General features: G+C 45.5%; 1 protein-coding gene across 1 annotated transcript in view; it reads left to right on the top strand.

Annotated features, from left to right (window-relative positions):
- ZZEF1 (zinc finger ZZ-type and EF-hand domain containing 1) overlaps window positions 1-24,060 on the top strand; it is a 308,587-nt gene that overhangs the window by 71,338 nt on the left and 213,189 nt on the right. The window contains exons 11-13 of the mRNA XM_073590591.1: window positions 5,702-5,847; window positions 9,629-9,740; window positions 10,079-10,294. Coding sequence (XP_073446692.1) covers window positions 5,702-5,847; window positions 9,629-9,740; window positions 10,079-10,294 — 474 coding nt within the window. The remainder of the gene's footprint in view (window positions 1-5,701; window positions 5,848-9,628; window positions 9,741-10,078; window positions 10,295-24,060) is intronic.

Genomic DNA, 24,060 nt, shown 5'->3' with positions numbered 1-24,060 from the left:
CCGAAAAAAAAGACGGGGCGGTCCGACCCATCTTTGATCTCAAGCTGCTCAACAAGAGAGTCCGTCTTCGCCACTTCCGGATGGAGTCGGTTCGTTCGGTGATCGCTTCCATGGAGGAGCAGGAATTCATGTGTACAATAGACAGCCAAGATGCCTATCTACATGTTCCCATATTCTCCGGACATCAGAAGTTCCTGCGTTTTGCGGTTCGCCAGGAACATTACCAGTTCGTCGCGCTGCCCTTCGGTCTCGCCACCGCTCCCAGAGTCTTCACGAAGATCATGGCTGCGTTGATGGCCTTGTTGAGGATCAGAGGTCTCGTTCTTTTTCAGTACCTTGACGATATTCTAATCAAAGCTCCCTCTTTCCAACAGGCACGCCTAAGTTTGACGATCGTCCTGGACACTCTTTCCGATTTCGGGTGGATCGTCAACAGGAAAAAGTCCTGTCTGGTCCCTACTCAACGTCTTGTGTTTCTGGGCCTACTGTTCGACACTCGTCGGTCAAGGGTCTTTCTCCCACAAGAGAAGATTCTCTCCCTGCAGCAGGCTGTACGATCGCTGCAGACCACATGATTTCCGTCCCTCCGAACAGCTATGAGGGTCCTGGGAAAGATGGTGGCAGCGAGAGGCAGTTCCCTTTGCCCAATTTCACGCCAGACCTCTCCAACACGCCATTCTGTCGAGGTGGAACAGGTCGGCTCTGTCCCTGGATCGCCCTGTTCGTCTTTCATGCCGGATCAAGCGGTCACTCAACTGGTGGTTGACGTCTCCTCTCATCCTCTTGGGGCGGTCTTTTCTTCCTGTTCACTGGCAGATTGTAACAACGGATGCCAACCTCCTCGGCTGGGGTGCAGTGTTCCGCAATCACACTGTTCAGGGTCGTTGGTCGACTCAAGAATCTGCTCTGCCGATCAACGTCCTAGAGATACGAGCGATCCATCTGACTCTCGTCCACTGGGAGAGGCTCCTCAGGGGCCTGCCTGTCCGGATTCAGACAGACAATGCCACAGCGGTGGCATATGTCAACTGCCAAGGAGGGACACGGAGTGTCTCAGCCCTGGCAGAAGTGTCCAAGATCCTTCAGTGGGCAGAGATTTTGGTACCGACAATCTCCGCGGTACACATTCCCGGCGTAGACAACTGGGCCGCCGACTTTCTCAGCCGCGAGGGTCTCGCGGCATGAGAGTGGTCCCTACATCCGGAGGTATTTCTTCAGCTCTGCAGTCGTAGATCTGCTAGCTTCTCGCCTCAACAGGAAGGTCCCACAGTTTGTATGCAGATCTCGAGATCCTCTCGCAGTGGGCGACGACGCTCTGGCCATTCCTTGGTCACAGTTTGAGCTCCACTACCTGTTTCCTCCCCTGCCTCTTCTTCCCAAGCTGTTGAAGATCAAAGAAGGAATTCCAGTCATTCTGATCGCCCTGAATTGGCCCAGAAGGTCTTGGTTTGCGGACATTGTCAACCTTCTCGCGGACACCCCCTGGAAGCTTCCAGACAAGGCAGATCTGCTGTCTCAAGATCCGATTTGCCACCCCAATTCTCGGCCGCTCAATTTAACGGCGTGGCTGTTGAGACCGAGGTTTTGAAACGAGCAGGATTCTCCGGTGGAGTAATTCATACCATGATCCGAGCCAGGAAGCCATCATCTTCCAAAAATTTACTACCGTACTTGGAAAGCCTATTTCACTTGGTGTGAGGCCAATAACATCGCGCCTATGTGCTTTTCGCTCCCTTCCGTTCTGGCGTTTCTTCAGGCAGCGCTGGGTGCGGGGCTTGCTCTCAGTTCCTTGAAGTGTCAAGTTTCGGCGCTGTCCATTTTATTTCAGAAGACTTTGGCCTCCCGCCCTCAGGTCAAAACCTTTCTTCAGGGCGTGGCTCACACGGCTCCTCCGTATCGAGGGCCCGTGGATCCATGGGATCTTAATCTGGTTCTTGAGGTTCTGCAAGGTTCTCCCTTTGAACCTCTCAGAGAAGTCTCTCTTTCCCTTCTCTCCTGGAAGGTAGCCTTTCTGGTGGCCATCACCTCCATCCGGCGTGTGTCGGAATTGGCGGCTCTTTCTTGCCGCTCTCCTTTCCTGGTACTTCACCAGGACAAGGTAGTTCTGCGGCCTCAGCCCTCTTTTCTTCCGAAGGTGGTGTCCTCCTTTCACCTCAATGAGGATATTGTTCTACCGTCCTTCTATCCGAGTCCATCTCACCCTCGGGAGCGGTCCCTGAACAAGCTGGATCTGGTCAGGGCGATGAGAGTCTATCTGTCTAGGACGTCTTCCTTGCGAAAGACAGACTCTCTTTTCGTCATTCCAGATGGGGCGCGGAAAGGTCACCCGGCTTCCAAAGCTACTATTGCTCGCTGGCTCTGATCGGCAATTTTGGAGGCCTACCGGGTTAAGCATCGAGTGGCCCCTCCGGGGATCATAGCGCACTCTGCCCGGGAAGTGGGTGCTTCCTGGGTGGTACGCCACAGAGCCTCCGCGCTGCAGCTTTGCAAAGCAACCTGGTCTTCGGTTCACACGTTTGTGAAATTCTACACGGTCCACACCTACTCTTCGGCGGACGCCAGCCTAGGTAGAAGGATTCTGCAGGCAGCGGTGGTGAGTCCACTGGCCTGATGGAAGTTTTTTCCCACCCCAGGGACTGCTTTGGGACGTCCCATGGTCTCTGTGTCCCCCAATAAGGCGAACGAGAAAACAGGATTTTTGAGTTGCTTACCGTAAAATCTGTTTCTCGGAGCATTCATTGGGGGACATAGCACCCTCCCATGTTCTACAATTCCTGTTCTTACTTTGGTTGATTGGTTACAGTTGAGTTGTTTGTTCTGTTTTCAATCTATTCTGTTACTTCTCCTACTGCTTTCTCACTAACTGAGGAATTCCCTGCCGGTCGGTGGGGTGTACACTGCGGAGGAGGAGCTAACCTTTTTTTGTGCATAGTGTCAGCCTCCTAGTTGCAGCAGCATACACCCATGGTCTCTGTGTCCCCCAATGAAGGCTCCGAGAAACAGATTTTACGGTAAGCAACCCAAAAATCCTGTTTTTTCTGGGGCTTCTTAAAAGGAATCTGTCACCAGATTTTGGCTAGCCCATCTGAGAGCAGCATGATGTAGGGGCAGAGACTCTGATTCCTATGATGTCAGTTACTTGGCTGCTTAATAAATTTACTGTTCTATCTGGTGTGGATCTACCAGTTCTCTGAATGTTACGCTCTCTATAGTCCTGCCCACACCATTACTTTGGCAACTTTCTGCCCATGTACAGTGTACTCAATCAGCGGGGTGGATCTGTGCCACGTTTATGAATATGAAGAACTACATAGAAACAGGTTTACTAGGCCTCTAGTGATGCATTCTGAACTTTGATATATCTGTAAGTATGGTAATATTTTTACCCAGTCATTCATCTGTGAATCACGTGCATGTTCTGCCTGTATTTTTCTCTGGTATATCACATTCATTATAATCTATGGGGCTGTTTACAGATCTGTGTTTTTCTTCGGACTGCATGGTTTGAAAAAAATTCAAAACGTGCCTTTTTGATCAGAGTCACAGATCTAAATTAGCCTTTCAAATCTGAGCCCTCGAAATTCACTGTGGGTTGGTAAAGTATACAGTTGCTGAGGCATTTGTAGTATGCCTGCTTTCATGCACTCTTTTCACTAATTAGAGTCTGCGTAATACTCGCCGGCCATTGTGTGGTGGCTGTGCCAACTGTAACTCCCAACGTGCAGCTGTGTCTTTGTAGGTCTAATATCTGATCGGACAGATGCGTATCCCTGAAAGTAAATTTTACATTTCTTTTAGTTACTAAGATCATACAAGCTTTCTTCCTAAGGAAACAGGTTTGTTTTTTTTGTTTTTTTTTTCCAACAAGTGATATGTCCAGACCATGTGTGGTGTTAAGTGATCATCTGTGTTCACCTTATGATTCCCTCTACAAAATCCTAATACTTGTCCTGATATTCAGGTCAGGTGAGAGGCAGGACAAATGACTGACTCTACACATTGGTTATGATCAGATCTGCTACATAAGGTTTCACACATTCAAAGGGAACCTGTCAAGAGGAAAAATGCTACTGACCTTCAGATATGGGGGTAATCTGCAGGTTTATAGCGTTAAGGCTGTGTGCACACGATGCAGATTTGCTGCGGTTCCGCAGCAGATTTTACCGCGCAGAAACGTTGCATTTCTGCATAGTGATGTACAGTAGCCTTAAAATCAATGGAAATAAAAAAACGCTGTGCAGACGCTGCAGATTTTTCCGCGCGGTTTTCCTGTGGTACAAAATCCGCAGCATGTTACTTATTTTGTGCGGTTTTCCATCTCCCCTGTCACCAAATCCGCAGGGGGAAAACCGCGATGGAAAACCGCACAAAAAACGCAGGAAAAATGCAGGTCATTTGACCTGCGGATTTCTTCCATTCTGCGCGGAAAAATCCGCAGGGCCAAAAAGTACGTCTGCACACAGCCTAATAACCTGCCTGGCATCCACACTTAGCCGAATGCTGCGGGTATAAAATAAACGTACACTTCCCTCCCCCCGCAGTGATCCGGTTTCAGTCACCGGGGTGGCAACGGCGCAGGCTCAGTCACTGCTCTGAGTATACAGAGTGGCTAGTGTAATCGCACCCCATCACTGACTGACAGCCGGCCCCAATGCAGAGGGAGTGTCAATCTGGGGGGGTTACAGTCACCACTCTGTATACTCAGAGTAGTGTCTGAAACCACGTCTGCGCCACCCCCGAGACTGAAACCGATACTCTGCGTGCGCCGGGCAGGCTAGTAACCCTATTAACCTGCAGATTAATCCCATATCTGCAGGTTGGTAGCATTTTTTTTCTGCGGCCAGGTTCGCTTTAACACCTTTTTCTGTATGCCCAGGGTTTATTTAGCTTTGCAAGAAAGGTTGCTTTTCTTTGGAAGGCTTAATGAAACCCATCCATTGTGCTTCCATTTAAGGCTAGTTTACAACTCAAGAAAATACCTTGTTGGAGTATGATATGTGAATGTCCTAGCATATGGGCGGCACGGTGGCTCAGTGGTTAGCGCTGCAGCCTTGCAGCACTGGGGTCCTGGGTTCGAATCCCACCAAGGACAACATCTGCAAGGAGTTTGTATGTTCTCCCCGTGTTTGCGTGGGTTTCCTCCCACATTCTATAGGGACATTAATAGGGAATTTAGATTGTGAGCCCCATCGGGGACAGTGATGACAATATGTGCAAACTGTAAAGCGCTGCGGAATATGTTAGCGCTATATAAAAATAAAGATTATTATTATTTATTATATGTCATATACTTATCTGAGTATACAAGCCTGGAGGTGCCCTCTTATACCTTCCGATTAGTATCCGAAGTATTGAATGCAGGTTATTCGCCATGGTGCATGATACCCGCTTTTATATTGATATTATATTTATCTTGTTTTTCGAAAACCAATCAGCGCAGAAATCTTGTCTCTCGTTTACTTGCAATCATCATACCCGATATAGTATTTTTCTCATTGGTGTCTAGATGTTTGTAGCGTACAATATTCCTATCAATACTGTAAGTGAAGGTATCGTCACTGACCTACCGAGGAGCTGCGCCTGTGTTCTTCATACATGGCGCCTATCTGTGCACACTCAGCTGCAGGACACATAATAAGGGAAGAATATTGTCACCTTAAGCTTATTTTATGTTGGTGTCGCCTTTTCTGTTTACTGCCAGGTTCGGAGAGGTGCCATTGGGGCCAAATGTGGCTTCGTATTTGCTTACAACGCTCCAGAAAAATTCCACGCAGATGAACATTTCAAAAGATTTGGAAAATTTGATACATGGAAATTTTCAGACTTCAGAACTTATGTGAAAGAGAGGTAATTTCTTTGTAGTGTACCTTTTTCTTTTCCTGCAGAGTAATTTAGGAATATAGTCACACTTTTAGATAACATCTGTAGTTTAAAAGTGTGACACCATTTCTTCATGTCAGGTTCCCTTCACTGTCTCCAACTATTAGTATTTTGGTATACGGATTTCTCTATTTTTATTTCTTAATCAAGTTGTTTAATCCTGCAGCATTGCCTATGCAAATCGGGACTCGTCTGTCAGTGTGACTTTTCCTCCATAATAACACTGCTTGGTAGAACCCATAAGCTGGCTGTCAAACCCAAGGAGCCGTGATTAGTAGTTCTTAGTCTGCGGAAAGTGACACCATAGGGACTAGTCCTGAATTATCTACTTAAGTGATGCTGCAGGATTAAACTTAACTCCTTAAACACTTCCACATTAGTATGTACACAAAACACATTAATAGAGTACAGAAAACTCAATTCATTCAGCTATATTAGAGGCTGGAGAAAGACCGAGGATCAGACAGGTTCACCTTAAATTTTGATACCTGAAATACTTTGTTTGAATATGTTGCCTGACTACACTTGATTCTTCCACAAACCCTCTGCAAAACTTAGAGCATATATATCTAATGTATTTTAGTTTATAACATTTAAATACTACTGAATAATTTTCCTTCTCTATTTTTTCATTCCACTTGTTATACTGTTTTTATAGCGTTAAATCAGAATTTACATCTAGTTAAGTGATGGCATATAGCTAATGCTGTATATGTCATCGCTTTATGATCCTTTTCATCTCAAATAAAAATCTATCCCGTCACTTTTCCCACCCGCACAGTGGCACTCCAGGCAATTGAGCGGACCATGAAACTGTATTTGAGCCTGTATACTTGCATCAATGGCCAAGGCACTTCTGTGTAGGGAAAGACTTTAATGGGGGCACAGCATTGAACCAGCACTGTAGTTTATTCATTCTTAGGATTAAAGGAGGTCCCAGATATCGGACCCCACAAATCATGAAGTGATATAATTTTTTGGTGACTTGCCGTCACAAATGATGCAGAAGTGGTTATCCACTAGTAGACAGTCCTTTATTAGTGGGCCTAATGATGTGAAAAGTAAAATGAAAAATACTTCCCAGACTGACGCCATACTCTCCATCCTCAACCAATCTGTTGAAATCAATATCCGACGAGGAGTGGGGGAGCATCACGTAATCTTCAGACAATCGGCAGCCACTAAATGCATAGTAGCTACTAATTCCATAATAGTTATTAGTTCAAAATGCACTGCTCAGTAAATAAAGGGAACACTTAAACAACAGAATATAACTCCAAGTAAATCAAATTTCTGTGAAATCAAACTGTCAACTTAGGAAGCAACACTGATTGTCAATCAATTTCACATGCCGTTGTGCAAATGGAATAGACAACAGATGGAAATTATTGGCAATTTTCAATGCACCCTCAATAAAGGAGTGGTTCTGCAGGTGGGGACCACGGACCACATCTCAGTACCAATGCTTTACTCTACAACCCACAGAAGTTGCTCAGATAGTGCAGTTCATCCAGGATGGCACATCAATGCGAGCTGTGGCAAGAAGGTTTGCTGTGTCTGTCAGCGTAGTGTCCAGAGGCTGGAGGCGCTACCAGGAGACAGGTCAGTACACAGAGACATGGAGGGGGCTGTAGGAGGGCAACAAACCAGCAGCAGGACCGCTACCTCTACCTTTGTGCAAGGAGGAACAGGAGGAGCCCTGCAAAATGACCTCCAGCAGGCCACAAATGTGCATGTGTCTGCACAAACGGTTAGAAACTGACTCCATGAGGGTGGTATGAGGGCCCGACATCCACAGATGGGGGTTGTGCTCACAGCTCAACACCGTGCAGGACGCTTGGCATTTGCCACAGAACACCTGAATTGGCAAAGTCGCCACTGGCGCCCTGTTCTCTTCACAGATGAAAGCAGGTTGACACTGAGCACATGTGACAGTCTGGAGACGCCATGGAGAGTGATCTGCTGCCTGCAACATCCTTCAGCATTACTGGTTTGGCAGCGGGTCAGTAATGGTGTGGGGTGCCATTAGGTGCAGAGATGAGATCCTGAGACCCCTTGTGAGACCATATGCTGGTGCAGTTGGCCCTGACCAGACCTCATGTGGCTGGAGTGTGTCAGCAGTTCCTGCAAGATGAAGGCATTGAAGCTATGGACTGGCCCGCCCGTTCCCCATACCTCAATCCGATTAAGCACATCTGTTACATCATGTCTCGCTCCATCCACAAATGTCACGTTGCACCACAGACTGTCCAGGAGTTGGCGATGCTTTAGTCCAGGTCTGAGAGGAGATCCCACAGGAGAACATCCGCAACCTTATCAGAAGCATGCCCAGGCATTGTAGGGAGGTCATACAGGCACGTGGAGGCCACACACAATACTGAGCCTCATTTTGACTTGTTTTAAGGACATTACAATAAAGTTGGATCAGTCTGTATTGTGTTTTTCCACTTAAATTTTGAGGGGGACTAAAAATCCAGGCCTCCATTGGTTAAAGGGAATCTGTCACCCTCTTTTTTGACTATCAGCTGCCGGCATTGACATCAGGGGCTTATCTACAGCATTCTGTAATGCTGTAGATAAGCCCACGATGTAACCTGAAAGATAAGAAAAGCACATTAGGGTATACTCCACGGAGGGGGCGGTCCGGTCCGATGCCTCCCATCTTCATACAGTGCCGTCCTCTTCTTCCCTTCCTGTAGTGGCTCCGGTGCAGGCGCACTGCTCTGCCCTGTTGAGAGCAGAGTCATGCAGTGTGCAGGCGTCTGGCGCCTGCGCACTGCAGTCTGCTGCTCTGCCCTCAACAGGGCAGAGCAGTGCGCCTGTGCCGGAGCCACTATAGGAAGGGAAGAAGAGGACGGCATCGAATGAAGATGGGAGGCGTTGGTCCGGACCGCCCCCCTCCGGTGAGTATAATCTAACGTGTTTTTCTTGTCTTTCAGGTTACATCGGGGGCTTATGTACAGCATTACAGAATGCTGTAGATAAGCCCCTGATGTCAATGCTGGCAGCTGGTAAGTCAAAAACAGGGTGACAGATTCCCTTTAAGAAATTTGATTTCCATTGATGATTTTTGTGTGATTTTGTTGTCCGCACATTCAACTTTGTACAGAACAAAGTATTCAATGAGAATATTTCATTCATTCAGATCTAGGATGTGTTGTTTGAGTGTTCCCTTTATTTATTTTTTTTCAGCAGTGTAGTTACTGTTTATAAGGAATTTGTCAGCAGGTTTTACCCTCCCAAACTATTCGTATGTGCATGTAGCTCTTTCAAAGCCAAGTCCAGCAATACCTTTTACATGGCCAGTCCATTCCTCTGTTACTGAGAAATGAGTTTGAATTTATATTCAAATGAGGCTGAAAAGCTTTGTAGATCTGAAGCCTCTGTCACTCCAGCTCTATACCTCGCCCAGTACCACCCACCTTCTACTATTGTCTGACAACTTTTTTTTGTATGAAATCAAACAACATAGAGGCTATCAGTTAAGCTGTAGGAAGCAACGCTGCATGGGGAATAGAGCTTGGAGTGATAGAACCTTCAGATCTACCATAACCTTTTTCATGTCCATTTACACTTTGATTTTTCATTATTGGAGCAATGGACTGGTCATATAAGGTGTTGCTGGAAAGAGCTTACATGTATGTACTTGTATATCGTTTAAATCCTGCTGATAGATTCCACATGTGACATTGTGCCCCTCTACTATGTATTGGTGTAATTGCGCAGCGTTTTTTTTTTCTATCCGCAGGAATAGTAAGCCGGTCACAGACTTGGAGGACAGTGATCCTATTGCCTGGTTTGAACTTGAAGAAGAATGGGATGAAGTGGACATTAGAATGCAGCAATGTAAAATTGCAAAGGTGAAGGGGAATATGTCTGACTGTGGTTTTAAAAAGTGGAATTCCGATAATCATGTGTTAATTTAATCTCTTTACATTGCTGCAAATGTGTATATAGGTTTATGTTCTTTTAACATAAGTTGGCAGTGGTATAAAATGCTTTTTCACCCCCACTGATGTGGCCTGCTGGGTTGTAAAGCACTGGAGTCTGAGCAGGATGCCTTCTTAACACCCACTGTTTTCATGATTTTTATTGGTTTAAAGTTCTGCTAAATACTATATTAATAAAGCTTAATAAATTAGAGTTTTGTGGTGTATTAAATTTCTGCTAATATCTTTCATTTCCACCTCCTTTCTAGTACTGGATGGTAAAATTCCTGTGCACTCGAGAAGATACAGCAGAGCGTCTAGGCGTTCAGGGCATTGCCGCTTTTGGTTACCGCAGGCCACTGGAAGCTAAAATTGATCTGAACGTGTTATGTCTCCAATGTAAAGATTTAGCAGCAGACGTTGTATGTGGAATGACTCTGATTCTTAAGACGTTGATGTTTGTGCAGCAGCTGGCACATGATATGGTGAGTTACAGCAGCCGATACTTTTCTGTGCTACCTTTTTATTTTTGAAATAATATGACGGTTTTGTTCTTAGTTGTGATAGCATTTTCCCGTTTAGGGTGTTGTCCATCACTGGATAACTCCTGCTTAATCGCTTAAAGGCAACATGGAATATAAAACCAATCTCTACTTCTCTACTACAGGGTCGCCATTCCTCCTAAGCCAATGGTGCTATTCCCAGCGGGTGATTTGATATTGTTGTCACATGACTGCTGCAGCAAACCAGCTACAGCTGATCGGCTGCAGCCTTTACTACTGTAGTTTTATTTTCCATAGGGTCCTAAAGTGTTTGAAAAGGTTGTGCCACCATAAAGAATGCATTTAACGAAGCAGGAAACGTGGAGATAAATGGTTTTGTAATTTAGTTATTAAAAATTATGCTCCGTTCAAAAAAACCCCCCCAATTTTCCATATTCTGAAGTATGCCCCCTGGTGTTATTCTGTCTGCAAGCTTGATTTGTCCTCCTCGTGGCCGGTTAGCTGTCCGAGCAGGAGCCGTGCCCGTCATCATAAAAAAGTTCCCCCACCCCCAGTGTGCACAACGTATAGGAGACGCTCCCCTGAGAATGCTGTCGGACCTGTGTGAGTGGTGAACAACGCCTTTTAATAGGAAGATGTCATCACTGCCAGAAAGAGCAGCATGGACATCAGAGGAACACTGTAATTAACAGATTGCCAGCAGGTAAATGGACCCTTCAGTAAAGATTCATAGATGAATACTTATATTTTGAAATTAATGTAAATAATTGTGCTCACTTAAAATTACAGTGTCTAACAGTTGAGTTTATGTCCTAATAACTCGGGATAGTTTTTCCCTACATCGGTAGAGTAAACTTGCACAGTTTGGCTGTTGTCTGTTGGATTTCTTGGGGGTAAGTATTTTTCAATGCTTCCACTCTTGGCAAGTATACAGGGAATGGTTCACTGTTTAGTGACTAATGGTGGGATAGTATTAGTCATGGTTAGGACACTAATCCTCTATATACGTTAAATTAATGTTAAGCTAGAAGTGGCCGCGGACCACTGCTCAGCATATGCTACCTGTGGAGACAACTGCTCTAAAAAGTTGAACCAGCCACCTCCCTGACATGTTTCGCCTTTCTGGCTTCTTCAAGGAATAAGGCTGCAAATGGTCATAAACTGGGACCCAGTGGCTTACATTAATTTTGTCAGTGATGTCACTAGAGCCATCCTATGAAATGAATTGATGCTGTAGCCGATCCGATTTCCCCAGTGCATCTAATAATACCACATGCAATATGTTGACTAAAGTCTCAGAAAGGTAAATCAATGAGTTCTACAGATATAAGCATACTCTAACTCGTCCAATCAGGATATTTGACTAATGGGATACATTGGTAACCATCCAGTCATTGTGTTTGGCGCCATCAAGGGACTAGTGAGAATCTCCTTCCGGATTGTGTTCTGAGAAACAGGAGATTAACGGACTTTTCAGTCGTGTCTGTCCGTCGAACTTGTGCTGATTACTTCACCTTGCAAGACTGGCGAGGACCTTCCGATCATGTGATTGTCAGGTCGTAATGAGTTTAGGTAAATTTTATTTTACATGACCGTGCTCAATACCCGTGCATCTGAGCACTCCAGTGCCATCTCATGCTCATACGTAGTATTAATATCGCAGCTATGTCTTTTAATATAAAACCAACATGACTGCATGAATATATAAATTATATTCGTAGAATGCATATGGTTTACTTGCTTCTGAATAAATCTGACTATAATGTTCAATCACATTATTCAGGTTTAACAATAAAGTTATTTTTGAGCTTTTTTCTTTTAGAATGCTGGTTCGCTGGAGACTTTCTTTGTTCTATCCAAACTTTACTCAATATTGTTTTTATTTTGCTTTCATTTACTGTTTAATCCACTTCTTTAACATGCCCTAGGTACCAATAATGCACTTGTTTTAAAATAAGCTCATTAATTATTGTCAAGAGGCAGGAATTTTGAAATTTATGAAATTAGGGTTCTCCACTAATGGTAACACACTTATTTGAAAAAAAAAAAAAGTGTAAAAAGGTAAATTACTCATTGAGGCCTTTTGGTTACTTGGCATGACTTAAAGATACACTGGTAAAGCCGGCCCTCATTGAGGCCTATAGGGCTTAGTGATTTCAAATGATATATCCATCTAGACTCCTCTTGGAGTAATAGCTTGAATATATTTCCCCCTCGGATCCCCAAGGTTAGATGTCTAAAGGTCCCTTTACATTTAGCGATGCACCAGGGATCCCGACAACGATACGACCCGGTCAGGATCGCTGGTGCATCGCTAAATGGTCGCTAGTGAGCTGCCACACAGGCAGATCTCACAGCGACGCAGCAGCGGTCGTTACTTATCTTTCAGACGCGGCGATCCTGACGTCCTCCCGCCCGCGTCCACGCGTCGCTCGTCGGTGCCAGCAGGCAGCCCAGCAGGAAGCGCCCGACGAGAAATGGAGCAGCACGATCTCGCGCGATCAGCGACAGACAGCGAGGGAGCCGGTCGGAGGTAAGTATCACACATAGCGATATCGCTGCTGTGTCACAATATCGGTGACGCTTTAGTGATATCGCTATGTGTAAAGGCCCCTTAATTCCCCATAATTTGTTGTCAGGCGGAGTCGATAGATGTACTGTCCTCATATGAAGTGATAATGGAGTGTCAACTCTTGTGTTGATGGTACTAATATGTTTAGGGATTCTTCTTCAAAGTTCTTGAACCATCTTATCTTTATATTGTTTAGGGCGTGGCATTTGGCTATGTACACCACGGCTTTAGAATTTGTAATTGATCCTATTTCTGATCGTGAATTTGCGATAAACGGGGATTCTTGAACTCCTTGATTCTGGGCAGGTACTGGCTGAAACTACAGGAATTGCAGGGGTATGAGCCCTTCTGTCTCTGATTTAACAAGTTCCATCGTCATTGTGATGTATTCGATGGTGTGAAGTGACTATGCACTAATTGCTCTCGTAAATTCAAACCTCTTTGTTATATGACCGAAGATTGAGGGCCAATCGCTGTTCCTTATTTTTTGATCTACCTGTTGAATGGGCCAGTACCTGCGCAGTATGCTCATGACTCCTGAGGATTGTCTATAGTAGGTCCCTATGAATCTGGTCTTGGAGTTTTCTTTTTCCTTCACTGCTGGTCTTAACAAGCTATCTCTCTTCATTGATTTTGCTCTATTGAAGGCTTTTTGTAAAACTCTTTTGAGGTAAACCTTTGCTATGAATCTCTTAAAGATGTTATTGAATTCTCTTCCAAAACTTTAGTTGTCTGAACAGTTTCTATGGGTTCTCGAGTATTGAGCCACAGGTATGCCCACACTTAGTGCAGGGGGGTGCCAGCTGTTCCAGTGTAAGAAGCCATTTGTCGATGTCTACTTCCTGAAAATATTAGTAGAGTTTTGTCCTTCATCTCTGATAGCTATAGTCAAGTCCAAAAAATGTATACTTTTTTTCCTGTTATGTGTGAAATACATCCCAATTTCATTCCTATTAATGAGTGTTAGGAAATCAATGAACAAAGTTGCGTCACAATCCCAAAGGATAGTTACATTATCGATGTACCTACCCCAAACTGAAATGTGACTAGTGTAAAAAAAAAAAAAAAAAATTTTTGATGAATTCCATCTACCTATCACCCCACAAATAAATTGGCGTAAGTGGGTGTGTATGATGTGCCCATGGCTATGCCTCTAACTTGATGATAGAAAGTGCCATCTAATTGTGCTTTAAAGCAAACTTCAAAAGTGTAATAGCAAACTTACTGTATAGACTAAATCTTTTGGCTTTCGTGGATAAATATTGTTCTGATGCTATGACGCCTAACTCTTGATCAATATTAGATCATGGAATTTAAGCACCATGTCTTTGGTGTTGTGAATAAATGAGGGTAATGACTGGACAAAGGGGGCCAAAAGTTCGACATATTTGCTTATTCTCTAGGTCAAACAATTATTACTCAAGACAATCTGTGACTAATTATTTGGACATAAACGCAACTGTATTTGACACTGTAATTTTAAATGAGCACTATTTACATTCATTTCAAAATAAAAGTTAAAGGGCCATTTGACTTCTGGCAGTCTGTTAATTATATTGTTAAAACCCCACGTTGCTTCTCAATTGAACAGTTTCAGTAAAATCATCAGAGGAACGGCACCACTGTTGGAGAGAAATATAGATTTGTTTTTAACCCCTGAGTAGTTTTAAAGTGATTAAGCATGTAGTGGATCACCCTGTTAAGATTAAATAGACTAGTAATTCACTTATGACCTATCTACACTTTTAATCTGGGCACAGGGCTGTGGAGTCTGTATAAAATGGTCCGACTCCTAAAATATAAATTGGGTACAGTAGTTCAATGCAGAATGTGCTGAATATTTTTTCATAGGAATTTGGGAAAGTTATGAAATGTCCTATAAATGGCTGTTCTATTCCTGATCTAAGGCTACATTCACACAGCGTTTTTGCTGCGTTTTTTGAGGATACGTTTTTCAGCTGCAAAAGCAGTTCAGCTTTTTAAAAAACCGCATCACCTGAAAGGTTTTTGAGCTCATAGATAATGTTTTCAATAGCAAAAGCAGATTAGAAATCTGCTCTATCCATATCTGTCTATCAATATCTTATCTGTACCAAAAAGAACGGGTAGCACAGAAACTATCACTCCTTTTTTCTTTTAGCACCAGTCAGGTACACCTCATAGCTGCCCAAAAGGACGCCCAGGACAGGCATTGCTCGTCTTCAGTAACACATCAACATCAATTGATAGTTGGAATAAATAGACTGCATTCACCACATCTTAAGGTGCAGGCTTTATTTTCAAGTGTAGGGGTGTGCAGTATAAGGTTCTGCAGCAGCTGAGGTGTGCAGTATGAGATTCTGCGGAACAGTATGAGGTTCTGCCCCCCCCATAGTTTTGATCCTGGCTAAAACCGTTTCTTATAGATATGGCGAACCCTCAGGTAACCCTAAATGAAGGTCAATGGACACAGGTGGCTGAATTGAAGGAATTGCTTAATCACCTATTTACCATGACTAAAAAATTACAAGCTGAGGATTTAACTCCTGGCATTTTCATAAGGGAGTGGAAGAACTTGCTATTTTGCCTATCCCAAAGAGGAGATTTAATCGCAGATGGCATTTCTGCTTCAATGAAACGGAGAGAGACACAGCTATTGTAAAATAAAATTTTCCCGTCTCCCATGACTGCACACATGAGAGAGGGGATCCGCCCAGTCAGGACAGGAACCCTACCGAGGATAAAAGGGGCGGTACCTCTCCCTCACTTCAGTTGGGTTTCCTGTCCTGACAGGGACCCGTGCACTGAAGATCACGTACCGGCCCCTCTCTCGTGCCGGCGTGGAAGATCAGGCTGGTTCCTGAGCGCTGTGTGTCGGGAGGGGGAAGCGCCGTCCGCAGGTCCCCCGGGGCTCAGCGTCCGAGCGGGCGCAGAATCAGCACGGCCTGGGGTCCTGGGGCTCTGCCGTAGCTGCAGCGCCGCCCTCTCCCCCTCTGCCGCATCCAGGAAGCACAGCGCAGCGTCAGGGAGCGGCCGCTTCCGGGTCGCACCCGCTTCCGGGTCGTACCCATCTGACGTCACACGCAGGGCACGCTGGGAAGGGGCGTGCCCGCATAACGTCGGGAGGCGGCGCCAGGATCTAAGATGGCGGCGCCCATAGGAAAAAATGCCGGCAAGAAAAGATCCCGGCGGCGTGGCGGGGGGGAGGGGCTGTGGGGTTAACCGGAGGAGACGGAGAGTGCAGTGGGTATCCCTTACATAAGGGAGATGACCACAGAAGACGCACTCATGCCAAAGCTTCATGATGGAAGTGGGGCAAGACGAGCAGCAGCGACTATAGCGTCAGCAGCAGCAAGAGCTCTCGCCAGATGCTAGGCCGAGCCGCCAGCATACCAGGAGCAGCCGCTCGAGCGGTGGGAGCGGCAGTCGTCAACGCGACCGGCATAACTCTGAGACGTCCAGAAGAAATGTCACGAGTGCATCTGAGGAGCCTCCGAGATCGGTACCCCAGATTGACAGCGGTGGTGAGTGATCTACGTGAACGTCACCCTTATGGTAACGGGGTTCCATTTTTCTCTGTTTGATCACTAGGGGTCGAGGAAGGCATGCAGCAAAACCAAAAATAGAGAATGCGCCCTATTTAAACACCCGCTGGCAGATCAGTGGCAGAAAGACCTCTGCGCTGACTGTACAAATAAAACTATACAGGAGGAAACCCCTGATTTGGTAACTACCCTTAAGGCGCTAATACAACATGAGGTGAAAGGTTCCCTAAAAGCAGCCCTTAAAAAGAAGGATAAAAGAGGTCATAGAAGGAATTCTGATTCAGAGGCCTCGCCAGGGCAGAAGGGGCGGGAAAGATCCTTGTCCCCGTCCACCTCCTCTTCCTCTACTCAGTCCTCCGAATCCTCCTCGGACAGCGATATAGGCGGCCGTCCATGTTTCCCAACAGAGGATGTGGGAAAGCTGGTCAAAGCTATTAGGGCTACGATGGGCCTGGAGGAGGAAAAGTCTCCTAAATCGTTAGAGGATATGATGTTTGGAGGACTGGAGGAAAGGAAAAAACGCACCTTCCCTGTAAATGAGAAAATAAAGGCCGTAATTGACAGGGAATGGAAAAAAACGGAGAGGTCAAGGAGCTTGCCTTCTACATCAAAAAGGAGGTACCCTTTTGAACAAAAGGATTCAGAGACCTGGGAAAAAGTCCCAAAAATTGATGGGGCTTGTAGCCAAATCCTCAAAAAAGGTATCTCTACCATTAGAGGACTCTGGCATGTTGAAAGACCCGCTTGATAAAAAAGCAGATGGTTTTCTAAAGCACATCTGGGAAGCTTCGGCAGGCGGATTAAAGCCAGCGATAGCTGGTACCTGTACCACTCGTGCCCTCATGGTCTGGCTACAAGAAATAGAAGACCAGATCGGGGATAGAGTTCCTAGGGACGAAATTCTGTCTAATCTGACACTGGTACACGGAGCATCGGCTTTCCTAGCGGATTCCTCTGCAGACTCCGCAAGATTGACAGCTAGAGCAGCAAGCCTGTCAAATGCGGCAAGATGAGCCCTGTGGCTTAAAGGGTGTCCCCGAGATTTACCATCAAAACATAGGTTATGTTCCATTTCATGTGATGACCAATTCCTCTTTGGAAAAAAACTAGAAGAGATTTTGGAACATGCAGGTGATAGGAAGAAAAGCTTTCCCCGATTTCCAGGAGAATCTAAAAAGCAGCCCTTTCGGAGGAGGAGATTTAACAGGGGTCATCCCCCCGGGAGATAGAAAAAAACTGGGACTTTATAGAAATGAGGATCGGGCTATATGTTTAAAGGGCCCTCCACTTCCTCCAAAAAATCTCCCCAATGACATCAGGCCGTAGGTAGGGGGAAGGCTTTCTCTCTTCCTTTCTGCCTGGGCGAATATCTCCCCCAGTTCATGGGTCCTGAACATAATAAAGGAGGGGTTAAAAATAAAATTCATCCGTCCGCCCAGGCGTACCTTCATAATGACACCCCGAAGGAAAGCCCAAGAGCAACAGCTGGCCCTGGAGACGGAAGTCTTGGGACTAGTGGAAAAACAAGTCCTACAGGAAGTCCCAGTGCAAGAAGAAGAAAGGGGGTTCTATTCCCCCCTCTTAATACAAAAACCAGACGGCTCTTGGACAACCATTGTCAACCTGAGGAGACTCAATCAGTGGGTAGACAATTGCTCCTTCAAAATGGAGTCAATCAACACGGCCACAAAGATCCTGTAACAGCATTGCCTCATGGCAGTGATAGACTTAAAAGATGCCTACTATCACATCCCAATTCATCGGGAGTATCAAAAATATATAGGAGTAGCGCTCTATGTCCAGGGGCAGGTGAAACACTACCAATATGCAGCCCTTCCGTTTGGCCTGTCTACAGCCCCCAGAGTATTCACCAAGGTGATCGCGGAAGTAATGTCTTTTCTTCGTTCCAGGGACATAGTGATCGTCCCATACCTAGACGACTTTCTTGTAATAGGGAGATCGGAGTCCCACTGCGCATATCAAGTGAAAGAAGTAATAGCAACTCTAGTAGGACTAGGATGGATAGTAAACATCCCCAAGTCAAGGTTAACCCCCAGTAAAAGAGCAATCCTTCCTAGGGTTGATATTGGACTCCGAGCGACAACGCTGCCTCCTGCCAGAGAACAAAGTGACCAAGATAAGGGGCCTAGCTCGCACAGCAATACAAAAACCAAATATGACACTGAGGAACGCAATGTCCCTTTTAGGCTCGTTGACATCATGCATACCCGCAGTAGCATGGGCGCAGTACCACTTAAGACAACTACAGTGGGAAGTTCTGTCAGCACAGAAACAATTAAAAGGGCATTTAGAAGGAAAACTATGTCTCTCAGTGGCTGTAAGAGATTCCCTGCTCTGGTGGACTGTAGAAAAGAAACTAACAGCCGGTGTCCCGTGGCAAAAACTAGTCGAGGACATCATTACAACAGACGCGAGTGCCACAGGATGGGGAGCACACCCGAGATCCCACTCAATACAGGTGACCTGGTCCTCACTAGAAAACAATCAGAATTCAAATGTAAAAGAACTATGGGCAGTGGACAAAGCCGTGAAACATTTCCTTCCCTTACTTCGGGGCTGCCACACCCGGGTCATGACGGACAATCAGACAGTAGTAGCCTACATCAATCACCAGGCGGGAACGAGATCTCAGGGCCTCATGCAAATATCGGATCTACTCTTCCAGCTAGCAGAACAACATCTGTTATCCATCAGAGCACTGCATATAAAGGGGGTAGAAAATATACAGGCAGACTTCCTGAGTCGCAGGCACCTAAGACAAGGGGAATGGTCCCTAAACCCCCAAGTCTTCCAACAAATAGTTAAGGCCTGGGGCAAACCAGAAATAGACTTGTTCGCTACTGCACACAATCGGAAGGTCAGGAAGTTTTGCTCACTAAATCCAAGGGAAAACCCCTTCGCAGTAGATGCCCTACAAATACCCTGGAAGTTCATCCTGGCCTATGCATTTCCCCCGATAACAATGATCCCAGTAGTGGTCAGGAAAATCAGGGAGGATCGAGCGAGAATAATTCTTATATCTCCGTTTTGGCCGAGGAGGCCTTGGTTCTCCCTTCTGAGACTCATGTCGGTGACAGATCCATGGATATTACCGGAGATTCCAGACCTGCTTTCCCAGGGACCAGTGGTCCACTCTCAGGTGAAGGGCTTCCATCTAGCAGCCTGGAATTTGAGAGGGTGCTACTGAGTCGCCAGGGATTCTCTCCAGGGTTAGTCTCCACCCTGTTGACAAGTAGGAAACCTATAACATCCCAAATCTACGGTAGAACGTGGAAAAAGTTCCTAGACTTCCTGGGGGAACCTTTAGGGGATGTAGCGCCAGTGGGACCTATCCTAGAATTCTTACAGTCGGGGCTGCAACTGGGGTTAGCCACTAACACAGTCAAAGTCCAAGTCTCAGCTTTGGGGGCCCTATATAACGGCAACTTAGCAGCCAATAGGTGGGTGTCCCGATTCATAAAATCCTGTGGCAGGTCAAGGACGGTCATTATTCCAAAGATACCACCCTGGGACCTCAACCTAGTCTTGGAGGCCTTAACCAAAGATCCCTTTGAACCACTACTAGAGCTGTCACCAAAGCTACTTACACTTAAAACTGTCTTACTGGTAGCCTTAACGTCAGCCCGAAGAGTGAGCGATCTACAAGCTCTATCTATATGCCCTCCATATACACAGATCTTGGATGACCGAGTGGTTCTAAGACCGGACCCGGCCTATCTCCCAAGGTAGTCCAAAAGTTTCATAGGACTCAGGAGATCTCCTTGCCATCTTTCTGTAACAATCCTAGAAACCCGGGGGAGCAAAAATTCCATACATTAGATCTAAGAAGAGCCATAGTACAATTTATCTCAATGACTAGTCAGTGGAGGAAAGATCAGTCCCTTTTTGTAGCCTTTCAGGGTAGTAGAAAAGGGCATGGGGTAGCTAAGAGTACCATTGCCAGATGGATCAGGGAGGCCATTATGTTATCCTACTCCGCAAGTGGCGCTCCGGTTCCAGAAGACATCGAGGCTCAATCCACCAGAGCCGTGGCTACCTCCTGGGCAGAGAAGGCTGAGGTATCGATTGAGCAGATTTGTAAAGCCGCTACCTGGCCCTCACCTTCAACCTTTTATAAGCACTACCGACTTGATCTATCTTCCTCTACTGACCTAACCTTTGGTAGAAGGGTGCTGCAAGCGGTGGTCCCTCCCTAAGGTGTCTTATTCTACAAAAGTCTCTCATGTGTGCCGTCATGGGAGATGGGAAAACACCAGGGTTACTTACCGGTAGCTGGTTTTTCCGGAGCCCATGACGGCACCTGTATATCCCCCCCCTTTTCACTCCTTTTGTTGTGCACTATAGTTTGGGTGTTTTTTAGTTAGATATAATATGGTGATAGTTTTACCATGTGTACTAACCCGGGAGGCCTCTCATGCTCTGTAAACCAACTGAAGCGAGGGAGAGGTACCGCCCTTTTATCTTCAGTAGAGTTCCTGTCCTGACTGGGCGGATCCCCTCTCTCATGTGTGCCGTCATGGGCTCCGGAAAAAACGGCTACCGGTACGTAACCCTGGTGTTTTTCTGGCAGCTGTTTATGTGGACCCAAGTCATCGTATATTGCTTGATGATCAACAGCTTACTAAAGGAAAAGAAGCTCTGACTGAGGTAGCAGTTAGGATGAGTGGCCTACAGGAGGACTGCCAGGCGCAAGAGGACTTGGGTCCTGACAGTGCTACTGCTGCCATTTCTTCCTCCTCATCATATGAGGAGTTTGACTTTGACAAGTATTTGGATTAAATGGAGCAGGCAAAGCGTTGCTGCAAGGAAAAAGATTTCACTCCGTCTCCTATAGCAAGCAGATTGACCATATTTCAGCAAAATGTTTCACTTGCTCTCAAAGAAAAAGAAAAATTCAACCGTTCATCAAAACTGACTGTGCATGAGGCAATTCCTTTATACTTGGAAATTGTTAGAGATGTTGCCCATGTGGTTACGGCTTTGCCTCCAACCAAAGTTAGTGTAGAGAGGTTGTTCTCTGGCCTTAAAATTATTACGTCAGATTTTAGGTCATCTATGAAGGAGGATCTGATGGAGGCAATTCTATTTCTAAGAACAAATTCATAGACTGCACAAATGTTATTTAGTATGTTTTTGTTGAAAACGGTTTTTTGCCACTTACATAGTTTATTACATAGTGAAATATATATATATTCGATATTACATAGTGTATTACATATTTACAATTTTAGTTTTGTGTTCTAAAGTTGTATTCCAATAAATACAGTATATATTATGTTCTGTCTAAATGTCTTGATTATTGTATCATAAAAATGATTAAATGTCTGATGTTCACATTGTACTGCAATAATTTTTTCACTTAAATATAAGCAATATATGTTGGAGTCGGAGTCAGTGGAAGGGAAATTCCGGAGTCGCAGGTTTGGCTTACCGACTCCACAGCCCTGTCTGGGCATGCAGATTATAGACTGCTGAGGCGAGTGATTTCTGTATACTTCATAACTGATGCCTTGTTGCAGAGAAATCATCTATCACTTTATATAAATGACCTCATCCAGGCTTTGGAGAGGACGCTGCTTGGAAGATAACTCTGCCTCCAGAGCTTATTTAACATGAAGGGGAGTTATCAGTGAGAGAGACATGTAATTAACACATAACAGGAGTAATGCAATGTGTCTTCTTGAAAACACATGTTTTGCTTCTCTCTCAGCTCTTCTGTATTGCAAGAATATTGTAACCCTGTCTGCCTGTGAGATGGAAGCTGAGAGAAACCTGCAGATGTTGGTTATAATCACATACAGCTTTGCAGTGAGATCAGGAGAGCCGAGAGCGGCCATTACATAGCTCCCTGGTAACTCCCCATACATGTATAATAAGCTCTGGAGGCAGTCTCATCTTCGAGGAACCATCCGCCCTAGAGCCTGGAAGAAGTTCATTATATAAAGTGATAAAAGATGATTTCACAACAACAAGACATCTGATATGGGACACTCGGGACATTTACCAGCATTCTATAACCTGTATGCCTATAATAATAGCTTAGATGGGTCAAATGTGGTGACAGATTCCCTTTAATGTTCTCATTTTCAAACTTGATCAGGTATATTGGCTTTAGTTCTTGAAGAATTATCTAGCAAAAACTGTGTTTGTCACCTTCCTAACAAGTTAGTGTGCTTTGTTTCACGGCAGAGTTGAAATTAAAGAACTAATTGACTGCCATGTCGCATGCTATGTATTATCAGGTATTCAAACAGATTTTAACATGAAAATACAGAATTTATGGAAGACTATATATCTTGGGGCCCATATTCTTTTTCTTAAAGGCAGCCTGTCACCATGAAAATAAAGTCCAATCTGTAGATAAGGAGATTTTTGTGTACTCACCGTAAAATCTCTTTCTCTTAGCCTTTAATTGGGGGACACAGAACCGTGGGTGTTATGCTGCTGTCCACTAGGAGGCGACACTATGCATAATCTGAAAAAGATTAACTTTGGCTCCTCCTCTGCAGTATACACCCCTGGACGGCGTCAGCCTTCTCCAGTTTTGTGCAAAAGCATTAGGAGGAATATACCAGAAACATAACCATGCCTGTAAGAAGGCTACTATAAACGAGCTCAAACAACAATGAGAACGCAACCGTAACAACGGCCCGGAAAGGCAACAGGGTGGGAGCTGTGTCCCCCAATTAAAGGCTAAGAGAAAGAGATTTTACGGTGAGTACACAAAAATCTCCTTTACACTGTCGCCTAATTGGGGGACACAGAACCGTGGGACGTCCCAAAGCAGTCCCTGGGTGGGAAGCAGTGGACAAATATTGTGCTGACAGTCCCCTAGATTTGGGGTACTGCCGCCTGCAGGACCCGTCTACCCAGGCTCGCATCCGCTGAGGACTGGGTATGCACTCTGTAGTGTTTTGTAAATGTGTGCAGGCTAGTCCAAGTGGCTGCCTTACACACTTGATGTGCCGAGGCTTGATGCCGAATGGCCCAAGAGGCCCCTACCGCCTGTGTAGAGTGTGCCGTGATACCGGCTGGAAGAGGAGAAATGTTAAGGCGGTAAGACTCTTGTATGGTGGACTTGATCCACCTAGCAAGGGTGGCCTTGGAAGCCGGTAGGCCCTTGCGAATGCCTTCTGGAAGAATGAAAAGTGAATCAGACTTCCGGAAGGGAGCAGTCCTAGACACGTAAATACGCAATGCCCTGAGAAGGTCAAGCGTATGCAGAGCCTTCTCCACTCTATGAACAGGAACCGGGCAAAGAGATGGTAGTGAGATTCCCTCATTGAGGTGGAAGCTGGACACAACCTTCGGAAGGAAAGATGGGACTGTACGGAGAACCACCTTGTCCTGATGGAAAACCAGGAAGGGTTGTCTGCAGGAAAGTGCTGAAAGTTCGGACACCCTGAGTAGCGAGGTGATTGCCACCAGAAAAACCACCTTCTGTGATAGAAGGCGGAGTGAGACCTCCTTAAGGGGTTCGAAAGGCGGTGTCTGCAATGCTGTCAAGACCAGGTTGAGGTCCCACGTCTCCAATGGATGTTTGTAGGGGGGAACCAATCGGGAAACCCCCTGGAGAAAAGTCCTCACTTGCGGCTTGTTAGCAATACGCCTCTGAAAGAGCACTGAAAGCG

Source organism: Dendrobates tinctorius, unplaced genomic scaffold (genome assembly GCF_039654945.1).
Source record: "Dendrobates tinctorius isolate UK_male_01 unplaced genomic scaffold, ASM3965494v1 ptg000117l, whole genome shotgun sequence".
Lineage (NCBI taxonomy): Eukaryota > Metazoa > Chordata > Amphibia > Anura > Dendrobatidae > Dendrobates > Dendrobates tinctorius.
This window is presented reverse-complemented; position numbering and strand designations above follow the sequence as displayed.